At 34.1% G+C, this 24,229-nt stretch overlaps 1 protein-coding gene across 3 annotated transcripts in view; it reads right to left on the reverse strand.

Annotated features, from left to right (window-relative positions):
• Nucleotides 1–8,815: 8,815 nt before the first annotated feature.
• The window catches only part of LOC145279979 (uncharacterized), a 45,347-nt gene continuing 29,933 nt past the window's right edge, over nt 8,816–24,229 (reverse strand). For all 3 annotated transcript variants that reach the window (XM_080131571.1, XM_080131572.1, XM_080131573.1), the window contains exons 4-6: nt 22,140–22,887; nt 15,505–15,706; nt 8,816–12,682 (exon numbers count right to left, since the gene is read on the reverse strand). In XM_080131571.1, coding sequence (XP_079987697.1) covers nt 11,473–12,682; nt 15,505–15,706; nt 22,140–22,887 — 2,160 coding nt within the window. In that variant the 3' untranslated portion in view covers nt 8,816–11,472. The remainder of the gene's footprint in view (nt 12,683–15,504; nt 15,707–22,139; nt 22,888–24,229) is intronic.

Genomic DNA, 24,229 nt, shown 5'->3' on the forward strand with positions numbered 1-24,229 from the left:
ACTGGCTGACCGAAACATGCTCATGAATGTGTAGTGACATACTGACATATTAATGCTTATGTAAAACAAATATGAAGTATACCTTGCTCTACTTCGGTATTGAGCACTCTTGTATAAACCTCATTAAAACTTCATTGGTTGCTTTACCTCTGGAAAGCATTAAGCTAGAATTATATGTACTAGCAGGCCACCAAGCATTGCCCGGCCATAAGATACGCTTAAATATGATAGCACAATTCATGCAGATTACGTATTTACTATTATTAAGACAATTTTCTATCGATTATAATATTGAACCTAATATATGATAGTGAAATCAAAATTAAAAAAAATATATATGTATGACTTGAATGCCATCGGCTAGAATCAAAACTAAAATATATGTCTCCAACCTTATTCCTTAGCCTCTGAGTCACACCCACACGCATATATATATATGAATTCACCTGTCATCTCTGTTATAAAAGATGGAATCACCTGATCGTTGGAGAAAAGACGCAAGCAAGCAAGGTCCACAGAGTTTTATATATATATATACTAGTAGGGGCACCCAATGTTGCCCGGATGTGTTAAGGTTGTGTAGTAAGGAACCCCAGGGGGAGAGGGTTCAAAAATAAGTGGTAGTAGCGGGGGAGGGATCAAAACAACAGTAGGCAGTTTGGGTGAAGAGAGGCGTTAAAAAAAATTTAAAAAAAAAAAAAAAAAAAAAGTAGTAGTAGGCAGTAACGTGAAGGAGGGAAAGGGGGCAAAAAAACCCTAACGTCTTAGCTGATGCGTCCATTGCGCAACCAGAAGTCGCAAGTACTAGAATTAAGGCTAGTCAACTGAAAGGAGGAGATAACTTGCAAAAATGTCGATGATAAAAGCAACTCCTCCTTGTAAAAAACGGCCAAGTTAAGGATGAAGGAATTAATGCTTTTGGCCAATTTTTCGATATTTGTCATCCGAGATGTTCAGCTTCAAAACGATACCGATCTCATCAGGATCCCCCGCATGTGTCGAAAGTTTTTGGCAGACATACACACACACATTGTGCATTTTATATTATAGATATATCCTTTTTTATTTAGAAGGTCAGAATCTGAATTGATACTCTAAATTCCTCTTCTGCAGATTGTATAGCAGTTAATATGGCTACAATTATAAACTTTTGTCCAAAAGTTAAAAATGGATTTTCGATAATCATTATTAAGCGTTCATTTTACAAGATATTAACATGGAAAACCGAATCTTTCCTGTAATTATTAAAAAAACAAAAAAAAACAAAAGAACTTTAAATATTATTTTTTCATGATGTTTCATCTTTATTTATTAATTAATAACATTTTGTAATTCTCAAAAAAAAAAAATATATTGATCTTGTTAGTCATTTTATCAAATCATAAAAAAGATAGAATGAAACAATGACAACAAAAAGAAATGATTTCTTTTTAATTATATCGCAATTTACATTTACATTTGATGAGAAAAAACCCTTCTCTTAAATAAAGCAGAAAGTATTTTGACCGGAAGTTCACTCATAAACCCATATCCGAGTTTTGCACCTTTTCTTTTTTTCTGAACCAGCACGGTTAAGATGATAGAGAGAACTAGTCGTTCATAGAGTTTCCTTGCAGGACAGAAAACTATCAGTATGACCTGAGAGAGAGAGAGAGAGAGACGGGGGGAGCAGAGAAGAGGAAGAGAGAGAGAGACGGGGGAGCAGAGGAGAAGAGGAAGAGAGAGAGAGAAGGGGTGGCAGAGGAGAAGAGGAAGAGAGAAAGAGAGAGAGAGACGGGGGGGCAGAGGAGAAAAGGAAGAGAAAGAGAGAGAGAGAGACAGGGGGCAGAGGAGAAAAGGAAGAGAGATAGACGGGGGGGCAGAGGAGAAGAGGAAGAGAGAGAGAAAGGGGGAGCAGAGGAGAAGAGAGAGAGAGACTGGGGGGGCAGAGGAGAAGAGAGAGAGAAAGAGAGACGGTGGTGGGACAGGTTAGTATGAAAGGAAGAGAAAATGTTAGAAAGATCTAACGATTTTTTTTCCACTTCATAGGGAACACAATACCGCAGTAATACTTCCCAGCTGACTACGAGGTCGTTTTAAAGCCCAATCACCGCTATCATTACCAATCATCATGGTGTTGTCTTTCAGTCCACCTGACACTTATTTGACCCTCATCCTCGAGTGGCTTTATGGCCTTGATAAGTGGCGACACACGAGAAAGAATAAAATAAATAATCATACTCATATTTCATAGCTTATCACTCCGCCTACTTGATGCAGGTATTTTTAGTTAATACAGCAATATCTGGCTTTTATGAGGGTTTTGCTCTGTTCTTCCCCCACCCCACCCCCATTTCATTTGAATTCGTATGACCCAAAGGATAGAGAGGAGAACAGGAAGTGGTAAGAGGGGTTGGAGGAGGAGTTGGAGTAGATATGCAAAAGAATCAAATTACTTTTTATAAATCATTTTTTAAAAAATAAATTAAAAATTAAAAAATGAATAAAAAATTAAAAAATGAATAAAAAATTAAAAAATGAATAAAAAATTAAAAAATGAATAAAAAATTAAAAAATGAATAAAAAATTAAAAAATGAATAAAAAATTAAAAAATAAATAAAAAATTAAAAAATGAATAAAAAATGAATTAAAAAAATCAGATAATATAGCCAAACCTCGGTTTTTGAACATCTCGGAAGTAGAAAAAAATTGTATTTTGAACTAAAAATTTCAAGTTGGAAATGCCTTGGGTTTTCTAAAAAACAAAAATTAGATTCCTGAAGCATACCGTCTCATGAAACATGAACAGTTCTTTGTGGGATTGTCACTACTGTGTTTTTAAATCTAACTTGTTTTTTATTTTTTTTTTTATTTTCTTTTAAATCAATCTGGATTTTCATGTTTTGGATCTGTGTCGATTAACTATAAATAATCTTAAGAAACAATGAACAATGTGAATACAGGAATCCTGGTGTGCGTTCCACACTAAGCCTGGTATCAATATGGTTTGTTGGAGAGAGAGCTGTGCAAGCAAGACCAGGTTGACTAAGGAAGATGGCTTAGTTAAAGGCGGTAACACAGCAGACAAAAGTCCTCATGTATTACCATATAGTGAGAATTAGTCCGGTTTGGCTGTATAGTGAGAATTAGTTCAGTCTGGCTGTGTAGTGAGGGTTAGTTCAGTCTGGCCGTGTATAAAGCACTAGAGATGTAAGATCTATTTGATGTGATTTAAAGACCATAAGGGGGAGGGGTCAAAATATAATTTGTATATGAGAGAAGTTGTTGCGATAAAAAGGACAAATAGTGGAGGAGAATGAGTCAAGTGTTTGGTAAACGAAAAGAACACATCGGAATTAGGAAGCGCTAATAACATGAATGTGGTGGGAGTGCTGTCAATTTCTTTTCTCTTTTTTCTTATTAGATTACATCAAATTAAATATAAATTCTAATAAATTTCTTAATCTTTTTCCTTAAAAATGTTATTTGATCAAATCAAGTAAAATAAAAAAATATTTCTACTTAGGAAGATTAAATCAAGATGTGTGCAGAAGAGGTTTACTAGATGGCACGGCTACGTTAAAAGAAATCCTGGACAGTGCCGGGTATAAAAGGCTTATGCTACATTTTTTTTTATATCTCCATCTCATAGCGGGAAGATTATACACAAGGTCTAGAAAATGAGATTTGAAAAGCCAGTGCTCAAGAGGAAAAACACTTTGGCTGAACGAAAAACTGTCAGCATTCCCCAGTAAGGTTGCTTCAGGCAAAAAAATAAAAATAAAATAATAATCAAAGGGAGGTAAGTTTTTTTTAGATTATAGTTATAATTTTGCACCCCATATCTGAAAGGATCACCATGATGTGAGAATCTAAAAACACAAACAGGAAACCAACAGAAGATATCTCCTATCTGGCCACAGACAGCCAAAGATTGAAATCAGGAAGGAGTTTCATGGCCAAAGATGAGCCATGACCCTGCAATCACAGAACTACTACATTGACACAGGCAGAATGATCGGAATGATTTCTTGAATGAAGTTATTCAGTAACTCAGAGACAGGATAAGGAGATGCATGCAAAATAGGTGACTCTGTTGATATGATTGTGTTGGGAAAAAAAATGGATGAAAGTTTTTGGTTTAGTAGATGTAGACCAGTTGAAGTAGCAAGTTTAGTTTATAAGGAAAGGCCAAAGAAAACATGGAAGAAAATGATAAAAATAGTTTTTTAATGGAAATTGCTCAAGACAAGGCATGAAGCCTGTTGATCTAAGGAGCTAAAAAGATCGAAAGATGATTATCGCAAAGACGATGATTACAAGGCTGAAGGTAGGAGAAAAACAGTCAGCAGGAAGAGAGTTCTACAATCTTTTCTCTTCCCTGCAACCTCTTTTCCACAGAGGAGACGTTGCGAGCCTGTCTCTGCTTTATCATTATTTTTTATGGCAAGTGCTCATTTGAGCTCCAATCTATGGTACTCCCTGCCCTGACTTTCACTAAAAACACGGGTCTAATTGTAACCACTACCAATAATTTCCCCCACTCTTTATCTATGCCTAAACCTAAATGTAGATTCCATGAACAAAGCTTCCTTTATAGAACTGCACACCTGTGGAACTCTGTTTCATTTTCCTGCTTTCCAACTGACTACAATATGGTTGTCTTCAAGTCCAACGTGAACAAATTCTTGATGAGCCATCTCCTTAAGTAATCCAATTTACCAAATTTGCGCTACTAACGATTACTGCATGTTCCCTTTATCTACTGTACACTCATTAACCCTTATCCTCTAGTGGCTTCTGGACTTGATAAGTGGTGACTCCTTTGTAAAAAAAAAAAAAAAAAAAAAAAAAAAACTAGCAGATCTTGGAATGAAGCTACTGGAATAAGATGTATTATAGCGAGCTATTAGAACAATGAATTGATGGAGACCACTAGACCAACGAGTCAAATGAGCTGGAACAACGGAAGCAGGGAATAGATCAGACAATTCTGAAGAACACATGTTATAATAGTATTTATAAAAAACACTGAGACTAGTAACATCACATCTGTGAAAGAGAGTTTGTAGTAAAGATAAAGAGAGAGAGAGAAAGAGGAATGAATAAAGACCTGACCACAGACAGGTTCTACACATGCGAGCATGTAAAATGGTTGTCAAACCAAATATGATGACGAACGTATACTCAGTTACCGATTTATTTTTAGAGAAATTTTACTATTTTCTAACAATAACTTAAGGAAGAAAAATAAAAAAAATTATCAAAGCAGATACGTAAAAAAAAAAAAAAAAAAAAAAAAAAAAAAAATCCCGGGCAGTGCTAGATATATACACAGCTCATGCTACATTTTATTTATCTCCATTCCACAGCAGGAATATTATATGCAAGGTCTAGAAAGTGAAATTTGAAAAGCCCTAGATGAAAAACACTGACTGAACAAAAATTGTTGGCATTCCTCAGTAGGGCCACCTCAGGCAAAAACAAAATAATAATAATTATCAAAGGAAAGTAACTTTTTAAAGATTATATAATTTCTCACCCCATGCCATAAGGGATGGCCGTGTGAGAATCCAAAAACACAAACAAGAAACCAACAGAAGACACCCCGTATCTGGCTATGGACAGCCAAGTGGTAGATTGAAATAAAAGAAAAAAATTTCATGACCAAAAAGAGCCTTGAACATGTACGATCACAGAACTACTGCATTGAAAGATGGAATTATTGGAATAACTCAGAGAATATCTCCTACATGATACAGATCAAACAAAGAAGGACCAGGTGACCCTGAACCAAGCAAGAGCAAAAGTTGAAAAGAAACAAGCCTTGTGGAAATTCTAGACAGACAGTAGAACACATCATCAGTGACTGCATTGATGAACCAACTTGTACTGACTGAGATTTGATGGACTGTATTTATTTATTTATTTACCTCCTTTCCAGAAGTTTTGACACAAGGTCAAGTGAGGATTTGATGATAGTGTTTCTGTGGAATGAATTGGATTCGAACTTGGCACATCTGCTCATGTCGTTAAACCACTTAGCCACTGATATATGATATGATGATGACCGTGTGTAAACTTCAGTTAGTGATATAATAATTTGGTTTCCATGATAGATAATGTAGTTTCTACAATTTTATGTACAAATGTTTGAATTTTCAACTCATTTTTTTTTTTTTTTTTTTTTTTTTAACTTTTTAAGGAAATTATTTCAATTGGTAAAATATGTTTTGAATGAATAAATAAAATTACTCTCAAATCTGAAGTCTTTTTTTGTTCTGATCCAGCAGGCCACTGTTAAACTCAACATACAAATATATATATATATATATATATATATATTAACATGTTTTATTAATCATTTGTTCATATTATAAGCTCTATTTCCTTTTCGGTTTTATTGAGCTTTTACATCTGGCTGAGTTTATTTTACTTGTAAATATTAACTCTTTAATATTTATAATATATTTTAAGTTTACCATTTTGATTACCTTGGTAAACTTATTGTAATTTTTATTTTACATATATATATATATAGTCTTGGAAGTTTTTAAAATTTAAAACTATACAAAAAAAATTATTTTTATAATTCATTAAAAAAAATATTTAATCAGCAAGTCATTCAATCATCTGCAATCCCTGCATCAACTTACTCTCTTGAATTCACTATAGTACCAGTAATAATTTATTTTCTAAGGGATCATCAGTTGTTTACCATGAAACACTGTTTTGGGGATTTATATATAACTTTATTAAGCATTCCAAAGCCACAGAACTATTTACTTAATTCACATTCATATTGTTTTATTGCTGTGTCTTACACGTGTTTCATTGGATGGTATGAATATACCAAAACAAATCATCAAAGACTTACATCAATTGATCAGGAAAATTACACATTTTTTGTTCCTTGGATTGCAAAGGATAAATAATGTTAAAATAAATTACAATCTTTCAGAAACCATAAGTGAAAGCATAAAAAAAACACAAAATCTTAAAAAGAAACTAAAAAAAAGTCTTACCTATTATAGAAAAATATCAACACTTACCAAATATGAAAAATGTGTACATTTATTCAGACTGCATGAGGAGATTAAGTCCGTACAAATTTGAATCAATATTACGAGATTTGCATATTTATGTTTTGAAAAATAATAATTCACTCAGAAAACCTCGGTTAAATTTATCCGCTAAATATTAAGAGTTTCCAATTAAGTATCCAATTTTAACATTATCCTTTTCAATCCGAGGAAGAAAAAAAAATTTTTGTGATGAACTCATATGTCTCTGATGATTTGTTTTGATATATTCATACCATTCAATGAAACACGTGTAAGACGCAGCAATAAAACAATAGGAATGTGAATTAAGTGAATACTTCTGTGATCTTGGAATGTTTAATAAAGTTGTATATGCTCTAAAAGTGTAAATTCATTTTTATTCGGTCCTGGATATGACCTAAAACTATATCCAATGGTGAAGCCCCACCTTGCGGTGCCTTGGGGAGTGTGGAGCCACCCTTTAATTGCCATTGCTCCCAGGTCCACTCTGACCCAGAGTGGTAGTACCTGTTAGGGTCCCAACTTTATTTTTTATATTCAATCAGCAACAGCGCAGGTGTTCTTAGATATGTTTTGTACAGAAATTCGTCCGATAAGTATCAAAAATCAAAAAAAAAAAAATCTGATCCTAAACATAGTCTTTCTTTCTTATAAATAAAAAATAATTTTTACAGGGAATTATATTAGATTGCATCGGCAAGGGAGATAATAAAATCTCAACAAATAATTTCTTCTTAGAAAAAAACAAATTTGTAGTTCTGATCCCCATCTGGCATCAATTAAAATTAATGGCTCTCGTCTTGGGGAGGCCTCAAGTTTTGACAGGCTTCTTGGCTTGACCTTTACTCCTGATCTTAAATGGAAAATGTACATCAAATCTGTTGCCAAGGCCACTGGAAAAATGGTGGGATCTTTCTATCAATCCAGTAGATATCTCACTGTTGATGTAATTCTCTATCTATATAAGAGCCAGATACGTCCAAGGATCGAATACTGTTGCCACATATGGGCAGGAGCTGCTAGAAAGGACTTGTCCTGCCTTGATAGGGTTCAAATAGACTTTGTGGCCTAGTGGGAGATGTCCTTTTCTCTTCGCTGCAACCTCTACCTCACAGAAGAGATGTTGCGAGTTTGTCTCTGCTTTGTCGTTATTTTCATGGAAAGTGTTCGACTGAGCTTCAATCTATGGTCCCCCCTCGCCAAACTTTCACAAGAAACATTTGACTAGCTGAAAACACAATCAAAAATTCCCCCCACTCTTTATCTGTGCCTAAACCTAAACATAGATTCCATGATCAAAGCTTCTTTCTTAGAACTGCACGCCTGTGGAATTGTCTTCCGTTTTCCTGCTTTCCAGCTGTCTATAATATGGTTGTCTTCAAGTCCAACGTGAACAAGTTTCTGATGAGCCGTTCCACTTAAGTTAACAAATTTACCGAACTTCCATTACTATCGATTACTATATTGTCCTTTTGACTATTGTACACTCTTTAACCCTTATCCTTGAGTGGCCTATAGGCCTTGATAAGTGGTGACGCCTATGTAAAAAAAAAGAAAAAAAAAGAAGAAAAAGAAAAAAAAAGAAAGAAAAAGAAAAAAAAAAGAAAAAGAAAAAAAAAAGAAAAAGAAAAAAAAAAGAAAAAAAAGAAAAAGAAAAAAAAAGAAAAAAAGAAGAAAAAAAAGAAAAAAGAAAAAAAAAAGACATTTGAAAACATAGCTCAGTGGTAGAGCATTCGATTACAGATCAAATGATTCCGTGTTCAAGCCTGAGTGTACCTCACCATTTTATTTTTATTTTTTTCATAATAATGAACTCAATTTATGATAAATAATAAAAAAAAAAGGGGTGCCATTTAAAATCGCCACAAATCATTTTTTTTGTTTGCATATTTTAAAACTAAACATTAATCAGAAGTGATTTTTTTCAGAGTATTCATTGTCAAGCCCATATATATCAACTGACATGACATTGTAAACAGACAAAATTTGATGAACGACATTATCGTTACTATTTAAAAAAATTTTTTTTTTTTTTTTGGCGAATTAGTCTGCCGGGCAAAAGAATCCTCATAATATATAATATTCAATAAAGGACTGAATCTATAATAATACATACGCAATCTGCATGAATTAAAATATTGTGTTTAAGCGTATTATATGACGCTGGCCGTCCAACTTGTTTATTAATACAAACAACTGTTTATAATGATGATATGAAAGGTGATTTTACACATATAACAACTTGCAACTTCGACTTATAACCGGTTTTTGGCACAATAATCATTTTGCAGTAAATCAATGCATCACAGCACGCTAGTTGAGAACCACTGCTCTAGGCGTATGCTAACCAATTGCGCAACAGGAACAAGTACAAAATGCCTTTCTTTCTTTCTTTAGTTGAAGGTATGTCAGTCGCTTATCAAAAATGAAAAAAGGTCAGTAAGAACCAACAAAACAGTGATTAGCGGGAAATAAAATTGTGTTATTAAATTTGTCTCCGGTGTGACAGTACAAGAACTTCTTACTGTGAGGGTAGAATCTCCTCCATCTTCCATAATTTATGATGGCTAATCAAAAATAAAATATTAATCAGGATTAAATATTAAAAATCGATGAAATCGATTGGAAATAACAATGAATAAAGCAGCTGTCAAGTCTGGAGCCTTTTTCATGTTTTGATGCAGCACTCCACATGCAAATGCATATTTATATATAAACCAGCAGGGCTATCTAATGTCACCTGGGAGTCCAATTTCCATACATTATGTAGATTAAAAGAAGAATAAATCAAAATAAAATGAAACAATCTGGTTGAAGTTACAATGTGAAATGCCAAAGTTCATTTCGACACATTAAAAAGTCCTTTCAAGTCCCTCTTTATTTGCCTCCCCGTGAGGGAAGACTTAGACACAAGGTCGGATTTTATCTGGCTATATAATAAGTGGGACTCTTTATACCGGATTTTCTTTCGTTGTGTGGATTATATACTGCCAAAGTTGAATGAAAAAAATGAGCCATGTGACTGCTAGAATTGGAGGAAGAAAAGAACGCAATCAGACGGGTCAGGAGCAAGAAAAGTAATCAGTTATGGTCAATGTGGGGGAAACCCTTCATATCAGACAATTGCTATTTTGGGACCCTGCCAGAGTGCCCCTTTGGGGGAGCTGATTTTCCTCCCCACATTAAAAAACAGCCTTGTGCCTAATTTGCTCAGTGGGGAAGCAAATAAATACAAGATCCTGATCAGCTCATAGCCACAAAGCTAAGGAAGTCAAGAAAATGCTAAGAGGAGTTCAGTATAAGAGATTTCTTTATTTTTAGTCAGTGTTGATTAGGTAGAAGACTTCAGAGAGAGAGAGAGAGAGCATGAGAGAGAGAGAGAGAGCATGAGAGAGAGAGAGAGAGCATGAGAGAGAGCATGAGAGAGAGAGAGAGAGAGCATGAGAGAGAGAGAGAGAGAGAGAGAGAGAGAGAGCATGAGAGAGATGGATGGATGTAAATATAGGGAGAAGAACAAAGTAGAAAACAAAGTTGACTATATAAGAGGAGGAATTGGTATTGCCGTTGGTTTGTGTTGACTAGACACAAGTCTCAGGACTCCTAAAATTGAATGAAGAAAGATAAGAAAAAAAATCAATCTTGCTAAAATTGAAGGAAGGAAAGCTGAATGTAAAGCAGAGAAGAAAGGGAGAGAGGTAGACAAGGATAAGAACAAGGACTGTGCACAAAAAAGACAAATGACTATGTAGAAAGAAAGAAAGAGACAATACATACAACCTTTTTGGAAGAGGGATATCAGTCTTCCTGTTTTCTTGCCTGTAAGACGTCAAGAAACACTACTGGTTATAAATTTAATGTAAAATGATCCTTACTTTCTTTTTTTTTTTCTGCTAGGGTAGAAAAATTCTGTGAGTTGTATTTTATTTTTTAAGTTGGGGGGGGGGTTAAAATTTACTTTTTTTTTTAGGCAATTACATGTGGTTTTACAACCTTGCCAGTCAGATTTAGGGTTATGATAAAAAATTAGTTAACAGCTCTAAAAAGTTAGAATGGCCCCAAAACGGAAGATCATTCAACATTAAATTTATATTCGAAATTGATCCCCTATTTAAAATTCTAAAATGAGTGTAACATTTTTTTTTTCTTTCTGAGAAGTTTCTTTAGGGTGATCACAAGTAACTGCCTAAAAAATATTATATACAAAACTGATCACCAACACTAAATTCTAATACGATTGTATTTTTTTTTTTTTTTTTAGATCTTTTTCTTTCGGACAGGTTTTTATTGTATTCACATATAACCAACTAAAAAAGTCGAATCTTTTTTTTTCTTTTTTTTTTTTTTTTTTTTGGAAGAATGGAGTGATTTAGCCGATGGCGTTAATCTACAAATTACCCGTATGTTCAACAAAAAGAATTTGTTCGTTACTTAATTCTCATAGAGAGCCATACAGGCCTCCAGAGCGTTAACTAAGGGCTGCGAGTTGTATGGGAAAACACATGATCGACTGAGACGATTCAAAAGTTGCAATAACCTGCCAAGACACAGCATCGCACAATCGAGAGTCGAAATGCTGCTTGTTACCATAGTAACACGAGGACTAGACTCAATAAATGTATTCGTATCAAATTGTTCGGGAGATTTTCTTTCTCTTGAATTTTGGCTCTTTTCAGCTTCTCTGTGCATGAAATTATCAAATTCTTCTGTATCTGAAACATTTTTGCATACAGAAGTATGACTGTAGTTTTCTACTCTGTTCATTCCGACAAAGTTTTCGTAGTATTCATCTTCACTGCTGCCACTTGAATTATTTGCATAAACCTGAATGCTAGCAAGACCAATTCCTTTCACTTGAGAGCTTTTAGACGTTTCACTCATCAGCTTCATCTCTTTGTCGTCAGTTTCTTGCTTTAGCAGATGAGAAACTTCATTGTTGTTGTTACCCTGGCCATCTGTGAACATAGTCTTCCCAGTCAACGGTTCCGATTGTATTTGAAGTGAATCGTTGTACGGTAGACCTTGGCCAGGTTTGTCAGAATCGCAGTCATCCATTGGCCAATCTGAAATTGAAGGAAGCGTTTCTATAGCAGAATCATTATCCTTAGCGCCAATCTTAAAAGAGATATCTTCATCTTCTTTTCTAGTACACTGATAGTTATCGTATGAGATGTTTTCTGGACTGTTGACATTGCAATCTACCAAATCTTTAACAATCTCACTTTTAAAAGGCTCGGAATCTTTTATAGTCTTTAGCCTCGAATGCGAAAAAGAGTCTTCAGGTTTCACCAAACAATTCTTTATACTTTGCGCCTCAGTTCCTTCTATGGTTCCATAAGCAGATCCATCTCGAGGCTGAGTCTTGGTCATCAGATCACAATCATCTTCATCATAAACTTGAGATGCCGTCTCATTTCTGAAATTCATGCCGGCCTCTTGATGTAACTCTTTAAATAGATGCCATTCTTGGGATAAAAGTTTGAGATATTTGAGAAAATAAAGGAGAAAACAGGTTTCCGGTGAGGTCAACAAATCCAGCAAGACAGAAGAGTCGTAAGCAAGAGATTCAAGAAATTGTTGAAACATCAAATGGGGATTGATGATGCTTATTATCTTCTGAGTTGTTGGAGTCGCTCTGTTCCTGAAAATAAAAGGAATCACACTTTAATAAATGATCACAATAAAAAAAAAAAGGATTATAATATGATCAGTACATGTAGTATTTGGATTATTCGGATCCATCTTGAGCTTGATTGTCACAGAACAACATTCAAGATAAGAACAGTAGTCTAAATAATCCAGATTATCAATCCTCATCCCAAAAATTCAGAAACATAAAAAAAAAAAAAAATCTAATAAAAAATGTTTTACTTATTTTAAATTACAAGAATCCAAGTTTGCCCAGCTGAAAATATCCAGTAAATAAAACGTTTAGTAAATCGTTATTTTTCTGCATTTTTTTTTTTTTTTTTGCATTTCCATGCACCAAAATGGATATAAATATCATTAAAACATCCGCTGGGTTATAAGCTTCATTTCGGTACCTTACTTGCCTGGGTGGGTTGCCTCTAGGCTGAGATAAACTGCGTCACACGCACACAGACAGTAAATCGAACTTACTAAGGGAGATAATAACTCCCGGTGAATACCAGAAAAATAGCCAGTAAATAAAACATTGTTTAGTAAATCGTTTTTTTTTTTTGCATTTTTTTTGAATTTCCATACACCAAACATGGATATAAATATCACTAAAACATCCGCTGGGTCATAAGCTTCATTTCAGTACCTTACTTGCCTGGGTGGATTGCCTCTAGGCTGAGATAAAACGTGTCAGACACAGACAGACAGACACTAGGAAAATTTATAATCAGATACCATCTTACTGGTTTTTATTTTCATGCCAGTTAGCATGTCATGACTTTAAGAGTCAAGAATCAAAATAAATTCATGGCTTAACAAGTCAGGTTTCAAGGAAAATTCATGGCTTAAGGAGTCAAGAGTCAGGGTAAATTCATGCCTTAAGAAGTTGCGAGTCAGAGTAAATTCATGGCTTTAGGGGTTGAGACTCAAAGCAAATTCATGGCTTAAGGAGTTGGGAGTTAGGGCAGATTTATGGCTTAAGAAGTTGGAGTCAAAATAAATTCATGGCTTAATGAATGAGTCAGGAGTCAGGATTCAAGGAAAATTCATAGTTTAAGGAGTTGGGAGTTGGGATTTTGGGAAAATTCATGGCTTAAGAAGTCGGGAGTCAGGGTATAATCATGGTCTAAGCAGTTGGGTGTCAGGGCAAATTCATGGCTTAAGAAGTTGGGAGTCAGAGCAAATTCATGGCTTTAAGATTCAGAGTTGAATGTTTGTGTGAGTGATCTGACAACAGTGGAAGCCATTGCATTTAATTTCAATTTTGTATAACTATGCCTACGCCATAATTCATGTTGACACACTGGATCATTGAAGTTAAGCAATGTTTAACCTGGCCAGTACTAAAATGGGTGACTATTTGGGAATCCCAGGTGCTGAATGTGCTCTCCGCTTATCTTGGCATTGTTTCCAATCGTCTAGCATTTCTTCTTACCACTGGACTCAAGCGATTCAGGAGATGTATGGTCGAGGATTGTGCAACTCTTGCCTCACAATTACAGGGGGGGGAGTATCCATTATCTTTTGATACTGAAAGGAGGCATCGCATACCTAGTATACAGTTATAATCACGCTGAGATACCAATTTTAAGAATATCATCAATGTTAAGCAAATTGAAAGTGAACCTGTGGGCAGGCTAGCATACTGTCATGCAGAGAATCAAGAATATCTGTTCCGCTTTATTCAATAAAAAAGTAAATGAGCATCGGACACATTCAGCAGAAGGCGGGGAAACCATTTGCTGATAACTGTCTGCCTCCTCGATAAATTATCAAGGCTAAAAGCTACCCAAGGGTTAATGATATGGATAGATTGTCAGTTGAATGATGAAAAATATTATGAGAAGATTGAAAACAATGAAGAGAATAAACAAAATTTGATTACTATCACTATGATTGCCATGAGAATTTTGGTATTACAAGATCAGGCTGTCTGACGATACCGGTTTTTTGACCTAAAATTCACCAAACAATGATGTTATTGTTCCTTCCTTCGCTTTGCAAAACTCAATCATGTTCTGCAAAGTTAAAAACTAAAACAATAATATTCCTCTACAAAACAACTAAACCAAACACCATAACTCGAAAAGCGTTGATAGGCCGTAAGACACAAACAACCAAACCAAATACTAAAAATTTTGAATTTCGTGATTATAGTGTAGCAGCACACCAAAACTTTAGGTGAATCACGAAACCCCGTTTTTGCCTAATAAAAAATATTGATAAAGGATTACATCAGAAACGGCATATCAACCCTTTTCGGATTATTTATTTTGGAGACAATTTTTACACTTCAAGTCCTTTATATCTTCAAATATTTATTGGTAGAGTTTGGTTTGGTTGTTTTATGGCATATCAACCCTTTGGGGTTATTAATGCCAAATCCAGTTATTTTGGAAATAGTATTTATGTTGCATCCATTTATTTTGTAGAAGGTCTTTATTCTTCAAGCTCCTTGTATCTTCAATCGTTGTTTGTAATGTTTGGTTTGGTTGTTTTATAGTGGATTTTATCATTTTTGTTTCCTGCCTTGCAGAACATGAATGAGTTTGGGAGAGAGACAAGGGTTACAATATTAATGCTTGGCACACTTTAAATTAGGAAACAAGTCAGGAAGTGGGAGAGATAGAAAGAAAAAGGTGAAATGGGAAGAACGAAAAGAGGGGGGGTTGTTTTTTGTTTTTGGTTTTTGCAGAACATAATTAATTTTTGCAAAAGGAAATAGGAAAACAAAAACCATCAATGTTAGGTCGCATTTCGTCTCAGAAGTCGGGTACATTTTTTTAACTGAATATTTTAGAAGAAGAAGAAAAACAAACTAACCGCATTTTGCTCATGATGTAGAGGTCAGTAAGTGCAAGTAGAACTTGAGTCCAGCAATTGTCTTGGTCAGCAAAAACTTGTGGCAGCCAATCTATGATTTGCTTTGTGGAAAGCTGAGATTTACCTTCAAGGTTATCATGAATGAACAAACACATTTGTTCCAGTTTCAATAGAATCTTCTCTGGAATTTGTTCATTCGTACCTGAATAGAAATCAAACATTGTGTTAATTCTCAGATGAGAAAAAAAAAAAGAGCAAATGGCGCCATTTTTGGTGCAATTAAACATTTTATTTTTTTGACTAGGAAGAATTGTGTGGTTATAGTCAAAGCTGTCTGCCCTTTTTGACTTCCGGCTTCTGTTGTCCATTTAGCTGATTAATTAGACATGGCCAAGCAGACAGGAGAGCCAGTTTTACCAGGAGCAGGTTTTACCAGTTTTTTAGGAAGGAGGGAAGGGACTTCACGTTATATGAGATGAAAAAAATCATTAATCAGAAAGGACCATATCTTGCTTGTCACCATTGTCTCATTTGCAGAGAAAGAAACCGGAAATCAAAAAGAGCAAACAATTTTTACTATAACCAATTTTCTTTCAGTCAATTTGGGTTTTGTATTGTCCCCTCTCCTTGATTTTAAGTTAATTTTGTACCTTCAGAACACGCATTTGTAGCAAATATTTTTCATAGTTGATATTATTTTTTATTCCTATTTATTTATTTATCTCATTTTTTTTCTACAAACAGATTACCATTTATCAAGGTACATTGGGAACTCAAAGAATAAAGGTTAAAGAAATTGCCAGATGATGATGACCTCCAAAAGAGAACTGGAAACAATGGGTTGGATGGACAAAAGATTACTTAAGAAAAATTTATTATTCAAGAGGATGGCTCATCAGGTATCTGTTAACATTCGACTCAAAAAAATAATTTTGTAAAATATTCCATTAAATTATTTTTAAAAATATTCCAATGAATTATTATTAAACATATTCATATAAATTATTTTTTTAAATGTTCCAATAAATTATTTAAAAACATTCTAATAAACTTTTTTAAAAATATTTAAATAAATTATATTTAAAACATTTTTTAAAATTACGTTTTTTAAATGTCGCTATAAATTATTTTTTTTAAATTCCAATCAATTATTTTTAAAACATTCCAATAAACTATTTTTTAAATATTCCACAATGAATTGTTTTTTAAAACATTCCAATAAATTATTTTTTAAAATATCCGAATAATTTATTTTTTAGCATTCTAATGAATTATTTTTAAAACATTTCAATAAATTATTTTATAAAACATTTAAATAATTTACTTTTTAAAACATTGCAATTAATTATTTAAAAAAAATATTCCAATAAATTATTTTAAAAACATTTCAATAATTTACTTTTTAAAACATTGCAATTAATTATTTAAAAAAAATATTCCAATAAATTATTTTAAAAACATTTCAATAAACTATTTTTAAATAGTCTAATGTATTATATTTAAGACATTCCGAAAGATTTTTTTTTTAAATATTCCAATAAATTTTTAAAAATTTTCTAATAAATTTTTTAAAATATTCCAATAAATTTTTTAAAATATTCCAATAAATTTTTTAAAATATTCCAATAAATTTTTAAAAATATTCCAATAAATTATTTAAAATATATTCCTACGAATTATTTCTAAAATATTCCAATAAATTATTTGTTTTAAATATTCCAATAAATTGTTTTAAAATATTTCAATATATTTCATAAAATATTCCAATAAATTATTTAAAAAAATATTCCAATGAATTATTTAAAAAAATATTCCTATAAATTTAAAAAAGTATTCCTATAAATTATTTTAAAAAAATATTTCAATAATTTATTATTTAAACATTCTAATGAATTATTTTAAAAACATTTCAATAAATTATTTTTTTTAAATATTCTAATAATTTATGTTTTAAAATAATGTTTCCGTGGCTCCCCATACCGAGTGTCTCAACACTCATAATCCTCTGCACTTCAACCAAAAAAATTGTATATATTGTTTTATGGGTTTTTTTTTCTAAAATTATAAATCAAAGCCAAAATTTTTCTGAAAATGATGCACTTGCTGTTAAGATTTCATGACAGGCCTGTTCGATACAGCAAGATAAATATAGTTTCTAACATAAAGACGATTTCTAAACTTCATTTTAATGATTGCCAGGTAAGATAATTTGCATCTGCAAAGGTATGTTTAGCGTATTATATGAGCATCATTTGGGTAGCGGAACAGCACTATTGTCAAAGGAAAAGTAAGACGCCTCTTTCCCTCTGCTAGTTTGTAGGAAACCCTTGATCAGGGTAACAGGAGGTCATGGAAAGCAAGTGACTGATGCAATGTGGAAACAAACAAATAATTCTGATTGTGGTTTTGTATTTCGTTATGCTGAGCAGAAGATACTTCTGGGAACAATAGTCAGGACAATCACCCAGTATGAGCATTGCTCAGGCAGAAAGAAACTACAACCTACTGTCTGCACAACTGCAAAGAAAGTTTGGTTGTTTTTGGTTGTTTTTGTTTTATGGCATATCAACCATTTTCAGGTTATTTAATGCCAAATCCAGTGATTTTGAAAAAAAATTTTTTAATAGAATATATTTGTTTTTTTTGTTTTTTTCAAGTCGGTTTCTATTTAACCCATAGTTGAGACCCTAACAGGTACTACTACCGCAGGTCAGAGTGGACTTGGGAGAAATGGCAATTAAAGGGTGGCTCCACACTCCCCACCAAAGCCTGCAAGCTGGGGGCTCACCATCAGATATAGTTTAAGGTCATATTCAGGACCAAACTGCAACGAAAGCTATGGCAATACATCAAACACCTTATTCAAGAAATAGGGTAAATAGGGTCCTGAATCAGAACATCTCGCTCGATAAAGAGTAACATGATCGATAGGTGGTACCTGATCGTCATCAAATTACTCTCTGACAACCAGCAAAGAATAACAGGAAAGATCGTGTGTAGAAGAAGCAGAGGACGACAACGAGAAACATGTTGACAGTCTGAACACCTGGAAAACATCAAAAATGATGAGCAACAATGAATTCCTGCATGCAGAAAGATACATGTAGAGCCATAGCCGTCAAGTACCAGCATGACGCCATTTAAACTTGAATGAGCATTGTGGATGCCTTCTTACTTAGTAGGGTATACACATCTTGAAGAGACAACCAGAAGTTAGACAGGTCTTCTTTATTAATGAAGGTTAGCTTCATTGCTTTTGAAACCTTCAACTCTGCCAGCTCTTCTACTTCATCTTCACTGGGTTCAATTAGATGCGTCGAACTTTAAATTAAAATAAATCACAGAAAAATATTTCTATTATACAAATATGTACTTTATTCCAAAGATTAATTTTTACAATTTATAAGTGGTCTATTGTGTCTGGTTTATCAGTGTAGACATTAGACCTTACATATCCCCCTTTGTTAACCTTACTGTGTTGTCTCCCTTATCAGCTCTTCACCGGGGAGAGAGTTCTTTCACCGTTTTCGTTTTAAATGCTGCTTGGTAGGCGTCTTCTAAGAAGAAGGTATTAAGTTTTTGGTATAAATTGTCCATTCCATCTTCAGCATTTAGTGTGTCAATATCTAATTCCAATAATGCTTCTCTCGCTTTCCCTTCCAATGTTAGTGCAATGATAGGTGCCCATTTACTGTGGCAAATTTCCATATTTGCATTTCTTTTTTCCAAGAATTATACTTGTCACTGCTTAAAGCAGGTGTGGTAAGGCCATTTTTTTTTTTTTTTTGACCTTTATGCTCTGCTAAGTCATATATAAAAAAAAAGGGTGAATGCTCTGATGAACTGCAAGCACTTGTGCCCCCACGACGTGAACACCCTCGACAGACCCGACAAGCTGCAAAATCCCACCCCCACACTGTAGAGATCCCTTGATGTAAAAGATCTTTCTACTCCGGTAATTTCTTCCCCAGAACTGCTAGACTTTGGAATTCCATTCCAGGTCACTGCTTCCCCAACTGTACTGGCATGCAGAAGTTCAAGTGCAACGTGAACCAACATCTTGCTGCTCAAATCCCTACATAGTACCCCAGTAGTTGTTTCCCCTGATAGTAGCCCCCTACACCAAAGTGGCAATGTGCCTTGTTTCGGGTGAAAATGTAATAAAATAAAAAGTAAAATAAAAAAAGACATCGAGTGTAGAGTGGAAGACGGTCTTATTGACACAGGTGCATCTGCTTGCACCCAATATTCGAAAGTCTCCTTTCATCGTTTTTGGTGAAAAGACTCTCTCCCTAGTGAAGAGCTCAAGGGAGATAATTCAGTAAAGTTTACACCCAAAGAATATAATCTAATGAGATTAAATTGCATGAACAGGGTGGCCAGTTGACAGGTTCATTTCGTGAAATTATTCATTCAGCAAATGTTTATCTTAGTAAATTGATCATATCATTAGCAATTTGGAAACACTACTAGGGTGTTAGTCTCTTCATGAAGAATTGCCAAACTAAGGTAAACTCAAAATAACTGATAGTTGCTAAATCTGCAATTTGCCAATTTAAAGTTTGTTGCATTTAAAAAAAAAAATGCCCTGTAATTGTCCTAGTGACCCCCAGATGGAACCAAAGGAAAATTTCAATTGCGTCTTTAGATTTCTTGAAAAGCTTTAACCCTGTATAACTTGCTGTGCATAAAATACTTCCACCCTACGGACATCTAATGCAAATGCAGACCCCACGATAATATTGAACCAGCTGTATTCAAGCTGAAACATACTTATTAAATTACGTGGCTTATTGTAGTTTCAGAATATATTTGCTTATAGCATTGTACCTTCCAAACTTTTGTAGAAGTTTGTGACATATTTCTGTTCTATGGACGTCCGACACAAATGCAAACCCTACGATATTATTGTACCTATTCGATATTATTGTAGCATGTTTGAACAGAACAGATACCACACTTTCATCCTAGCCCAAAGACAAGAAAATGTATTTTAGTTCAAGTTTTATGTTCGCCATAACAGTAATATCAGATGAAATTAAAAGAAAATCTTTTTCCGATCTATTTTTGGCCATTGGGTGATCCCATCTTTTAAAAAAGGGGTAGAGGGTGATAAGGTATGTACTAATACACGATCGCTGTATATTATTATTACTACTACTACTATCATCATTATTACTACTACTACTACTACTATTATGATGATGATGTTCATATGGCACAATCGCGTTGACACACCGGTTCTTGCCAGATCACCGAAGTTAAGCAACATTGAGTCTGGCGAGTACAAGATGGGTGACCATTTGGGAAGGCGAGGCGCTGTATGTACCGCGAGGTAAAATACCAAATTGGGAAACTGGCGCAGTCTATCCTTCTCTTGAAAGTAGATGGGCCTCTCTTAAGTCGTGGTAGGCAACTCATTTAGTGATGACGTCACAATAAAAAATACTTTTTATAGCCCTGGCGAAGCATCAAGTATTCAGCTATGGACAAGATTTGAATTACACTACAAACTCGTGTAGGGAGTTCAATCTCGGCTGCAGTCGTATGTTACGTTTATTATGTTCATCTTTGTTAGGGTTGAGGACATGCGTTGCATGTAGAGAAATAACATGAGAATGATATAATAAATGTGCAATGCAAGTCATAAAGATAGGCCTAGATCTGATTAGCTCAGAGGAAGATTAAATCTGGATAGTACAGGCAGCTGTGTGTTGAACAGGAGACTTTGATTGTATGGTCACGTTGAAAGAATGGATGATTGTTCTTGAGTTAGTAGATTTAAAATAGTTAAGGTAGCACATTCAGTTTACAAAGGAAGGCCTTGGAAAACATGACTTTTTATTGTTTTAAACAATGTATGAAGCCACTTGATGTAAAAAAAAAACAAGAACAAAAGACGAATATCGCAAAGACAGGAGATATTTATTAACTTTAGTCTTAAAAAGACCAAGGCTGTAGCTAGGAGGAAAGCAGTTCAGAGAAAGAAAGAAAAAGATCTGGAAAGATTTGGTTACTTTGTATTACGGCATATCAACCCTTTTCGGGTTATTTAATGCTGAATCCAATTATTTTGGAAATAGTATTTATGTTGCATCCAGTTATTTTGCAGGTTTTTATTCTTCAAGCTCTTTGTATCTTCGATCGCTTGTTTGTAATGTTTGGTTTGGTTGTTTTATAGTAGATTTTATCGTTTTTGTTCCCTACCTTGCAGAATATGAATGAGTTTTGCAATGGGAGAGGGAAAAGGGCTACAGTATTAATGTTTGGTACATTTTAAGTTAGGGAACCAGTCACGAAGCGGAGGGGGGGGGGAATAGAAATAGAAAGAGAAAGGGGAAATGGGAAGAAGGTGGGTTGTTGTTTTTGGTTTTGGTTTTGCAGAACATAATTAATTTTTGCAAAATGTAGTAGAAAAAAAAACCAAAAAGCATCAATGTTAGGTGCATTTCTTCTCAGGAAGCCAATATCTTCAGACAGCCTCATCTGGTAGTACCAGAATCTGGACAGGGATTGGTAGCTTGGAAATGAATTTCTAAAAGCTGTCTAACACATGCCAGCTGTGAAATGAATGTTAAACAGATGATGATGAGTTTGAACCAGTATAGAGAAAATACTCAATATATAATACTTACCTTCAGATCCATACGATGATATCAAGTTTTCCGACCGCAGGGCTATCGTACACACATAAATTTCAAGGAGAATCAGCTTACGTAACAAAGGCAGATTAAGAAGTGGACGAGCAAGAATAGTTTCGAATTTTGCCCAATTTTCGTGATCTTCTATGTTCGGATTCAAATCAGTATGAAAATTTGAGCTACCAATTCGTACAGGTTGGTTACATCTTAACACAGAAGCCGAAAAAGCCGCTTGGCTAAATGTCCCATTTTCCAGCAGTCGTATAGTTATAGTCCGATAGACGTCGGGTATGGTCTTCCTCACTGACAGGTCGGTTTCATAATTTAAAACAGTCAAGAACAACTTTAAACTCATCCGATATAAATGTTCATTATTAGTCCAGTTCGACTGGAAGTTTTCACACAAAAAGTCCATGTGTTGAAAAAAGTAATTGGTTATTTGCGTTTTGTAAAACGTGATTTCCAAATTGTGGCTATTTTGGTTGATGCTCTTAAATAATTTCCACCAAAATGTGAGGAATGCCAGGTTGCATTCGTTGTTTGCGATGTGTTTTTTGTGGGTTGAAATGATGACAGTCCAGGAAGAACTTAGAGCAGCAACGTAGGCTGCGTTCACATCTTTGGGAAGTCTCGTTTTTAAAATGTTCTTCAGCATCGAAAATCCTTTGCATGCATCGATATGTGATTCGGGATGATCAATAAATGAAAGAACCAGATCTCCAAAACCATTCTCAGTAAAATACTACAAAACATAATAAAACAAACACATAGTTTTATCTCTATTTAACATTAGGTATATTTATCTATATATCAATAAAAGTAAAATTGTCTGTCTGTCTGTGTGTGTGTGTGTGTGTGCACATTTCCCTACCGAACTACTCTGTCAATTTTCAGTCTACAGACTCGAGATTTGACATAAGAAGTATTGAGTATTGCGAAAATCTTTTTAATCAGTTTTCAGCCAGATATTTGACTGTTAAGGGGTCAAAGTTCAAAGATTTGACCTTTGAAAACTCTACCAAACTCTTCTGCCAATGATGTAAGTTGCTTGGACATGGATCAAACTTTTTAATTTCATTTGAGCCCAATAAATGTTAAGATGTCAAAATTGGGGTCAAAGTTTGAAAAAAATTGACCTCTGCGGTCTCTACCAAATTACTCAGCCAAGTTTTGGTACAAACATTTGAAATTTTACATAAAGTGTATTCAGACATAGGGCAAGCCTTTTAATCAGTTTTTGGCTGAAAATTTGGCTGCCAAGGAGTCAAATTTAAAAGGATTTGACCTTTGCGGTCTCTAGCAAACTTTTTAGCCAATTTTGAGTCTAAACATCTGAAATTTTACATAAAGGGTACTCAGACATGCAGCAAGCTTTTTAATTAGTTTTTGGGCAAAGATTTGACTGGCAAGAGGTCCAAGTTTAAAGAGTTGACCTTTGCAGACTCTACCAAACTCCTGACAATTTTGGGTCTAAACACTTGAAATTTTAGATGTAGGTTACCTGGACATGAGTCTAACTTTTTAATATATATATATACATATGCACATAAAGTTATGAACAGTACATAGTGCCTGAGCAAAGCCGGGCTGAATTACTAGTATGTTTATACATGGTGACCAAAAAAAAAAAAACGAGCCCTAACTCTAATTAGGCCCCGTTTCTTAGTGTTTTGTTCAAATGACATGAAACTTTGGTCATAACTAGTTTATTATATTCAAAACATCACATCAAAACACTAGGGTCTTTGGCCTTTTTTTTTCCGTTCTACAGCATATGTTCTAGATGGCCTCCGTTTAGATTTTGTTTTGTTTTTTGGTCACCCTGTATAATTGTATGTACAGTATGCACTCCTAAACTAATTAACTGATCATTATAAATGTTTCTAAGTGTAAAGATTTCAAATGTGGGCTATATTTAGTTTAATTTAGTTTTATGCAAAGAGGATGAAAGAATGTGGAAGCTCTTTGTAAAAATTCAGAGACCTTCAATTTTTGTGAAAATTTGGTATTTTTTAAAAACTTTAACTGCACCTCAACATTCATTGTTAAATTGACGACTTTTATAGTTTTTCTGGTATGCTGAA

Source organism: Euprymna scolopes, chromosome 7 (assembly GCF_053919585.1).
Source record: "Euprymna scolopes isolate OS-2025 chromosome 7, ASM5391958v1, whole genome shotgun sequence".
Classification (NCBI taxonomy): Eukaryota; Metazoa; Mollusca; class Cephalopoda; order Sepiida; family Sepiolidae; genus Euprymna; species Euprymna scolopes.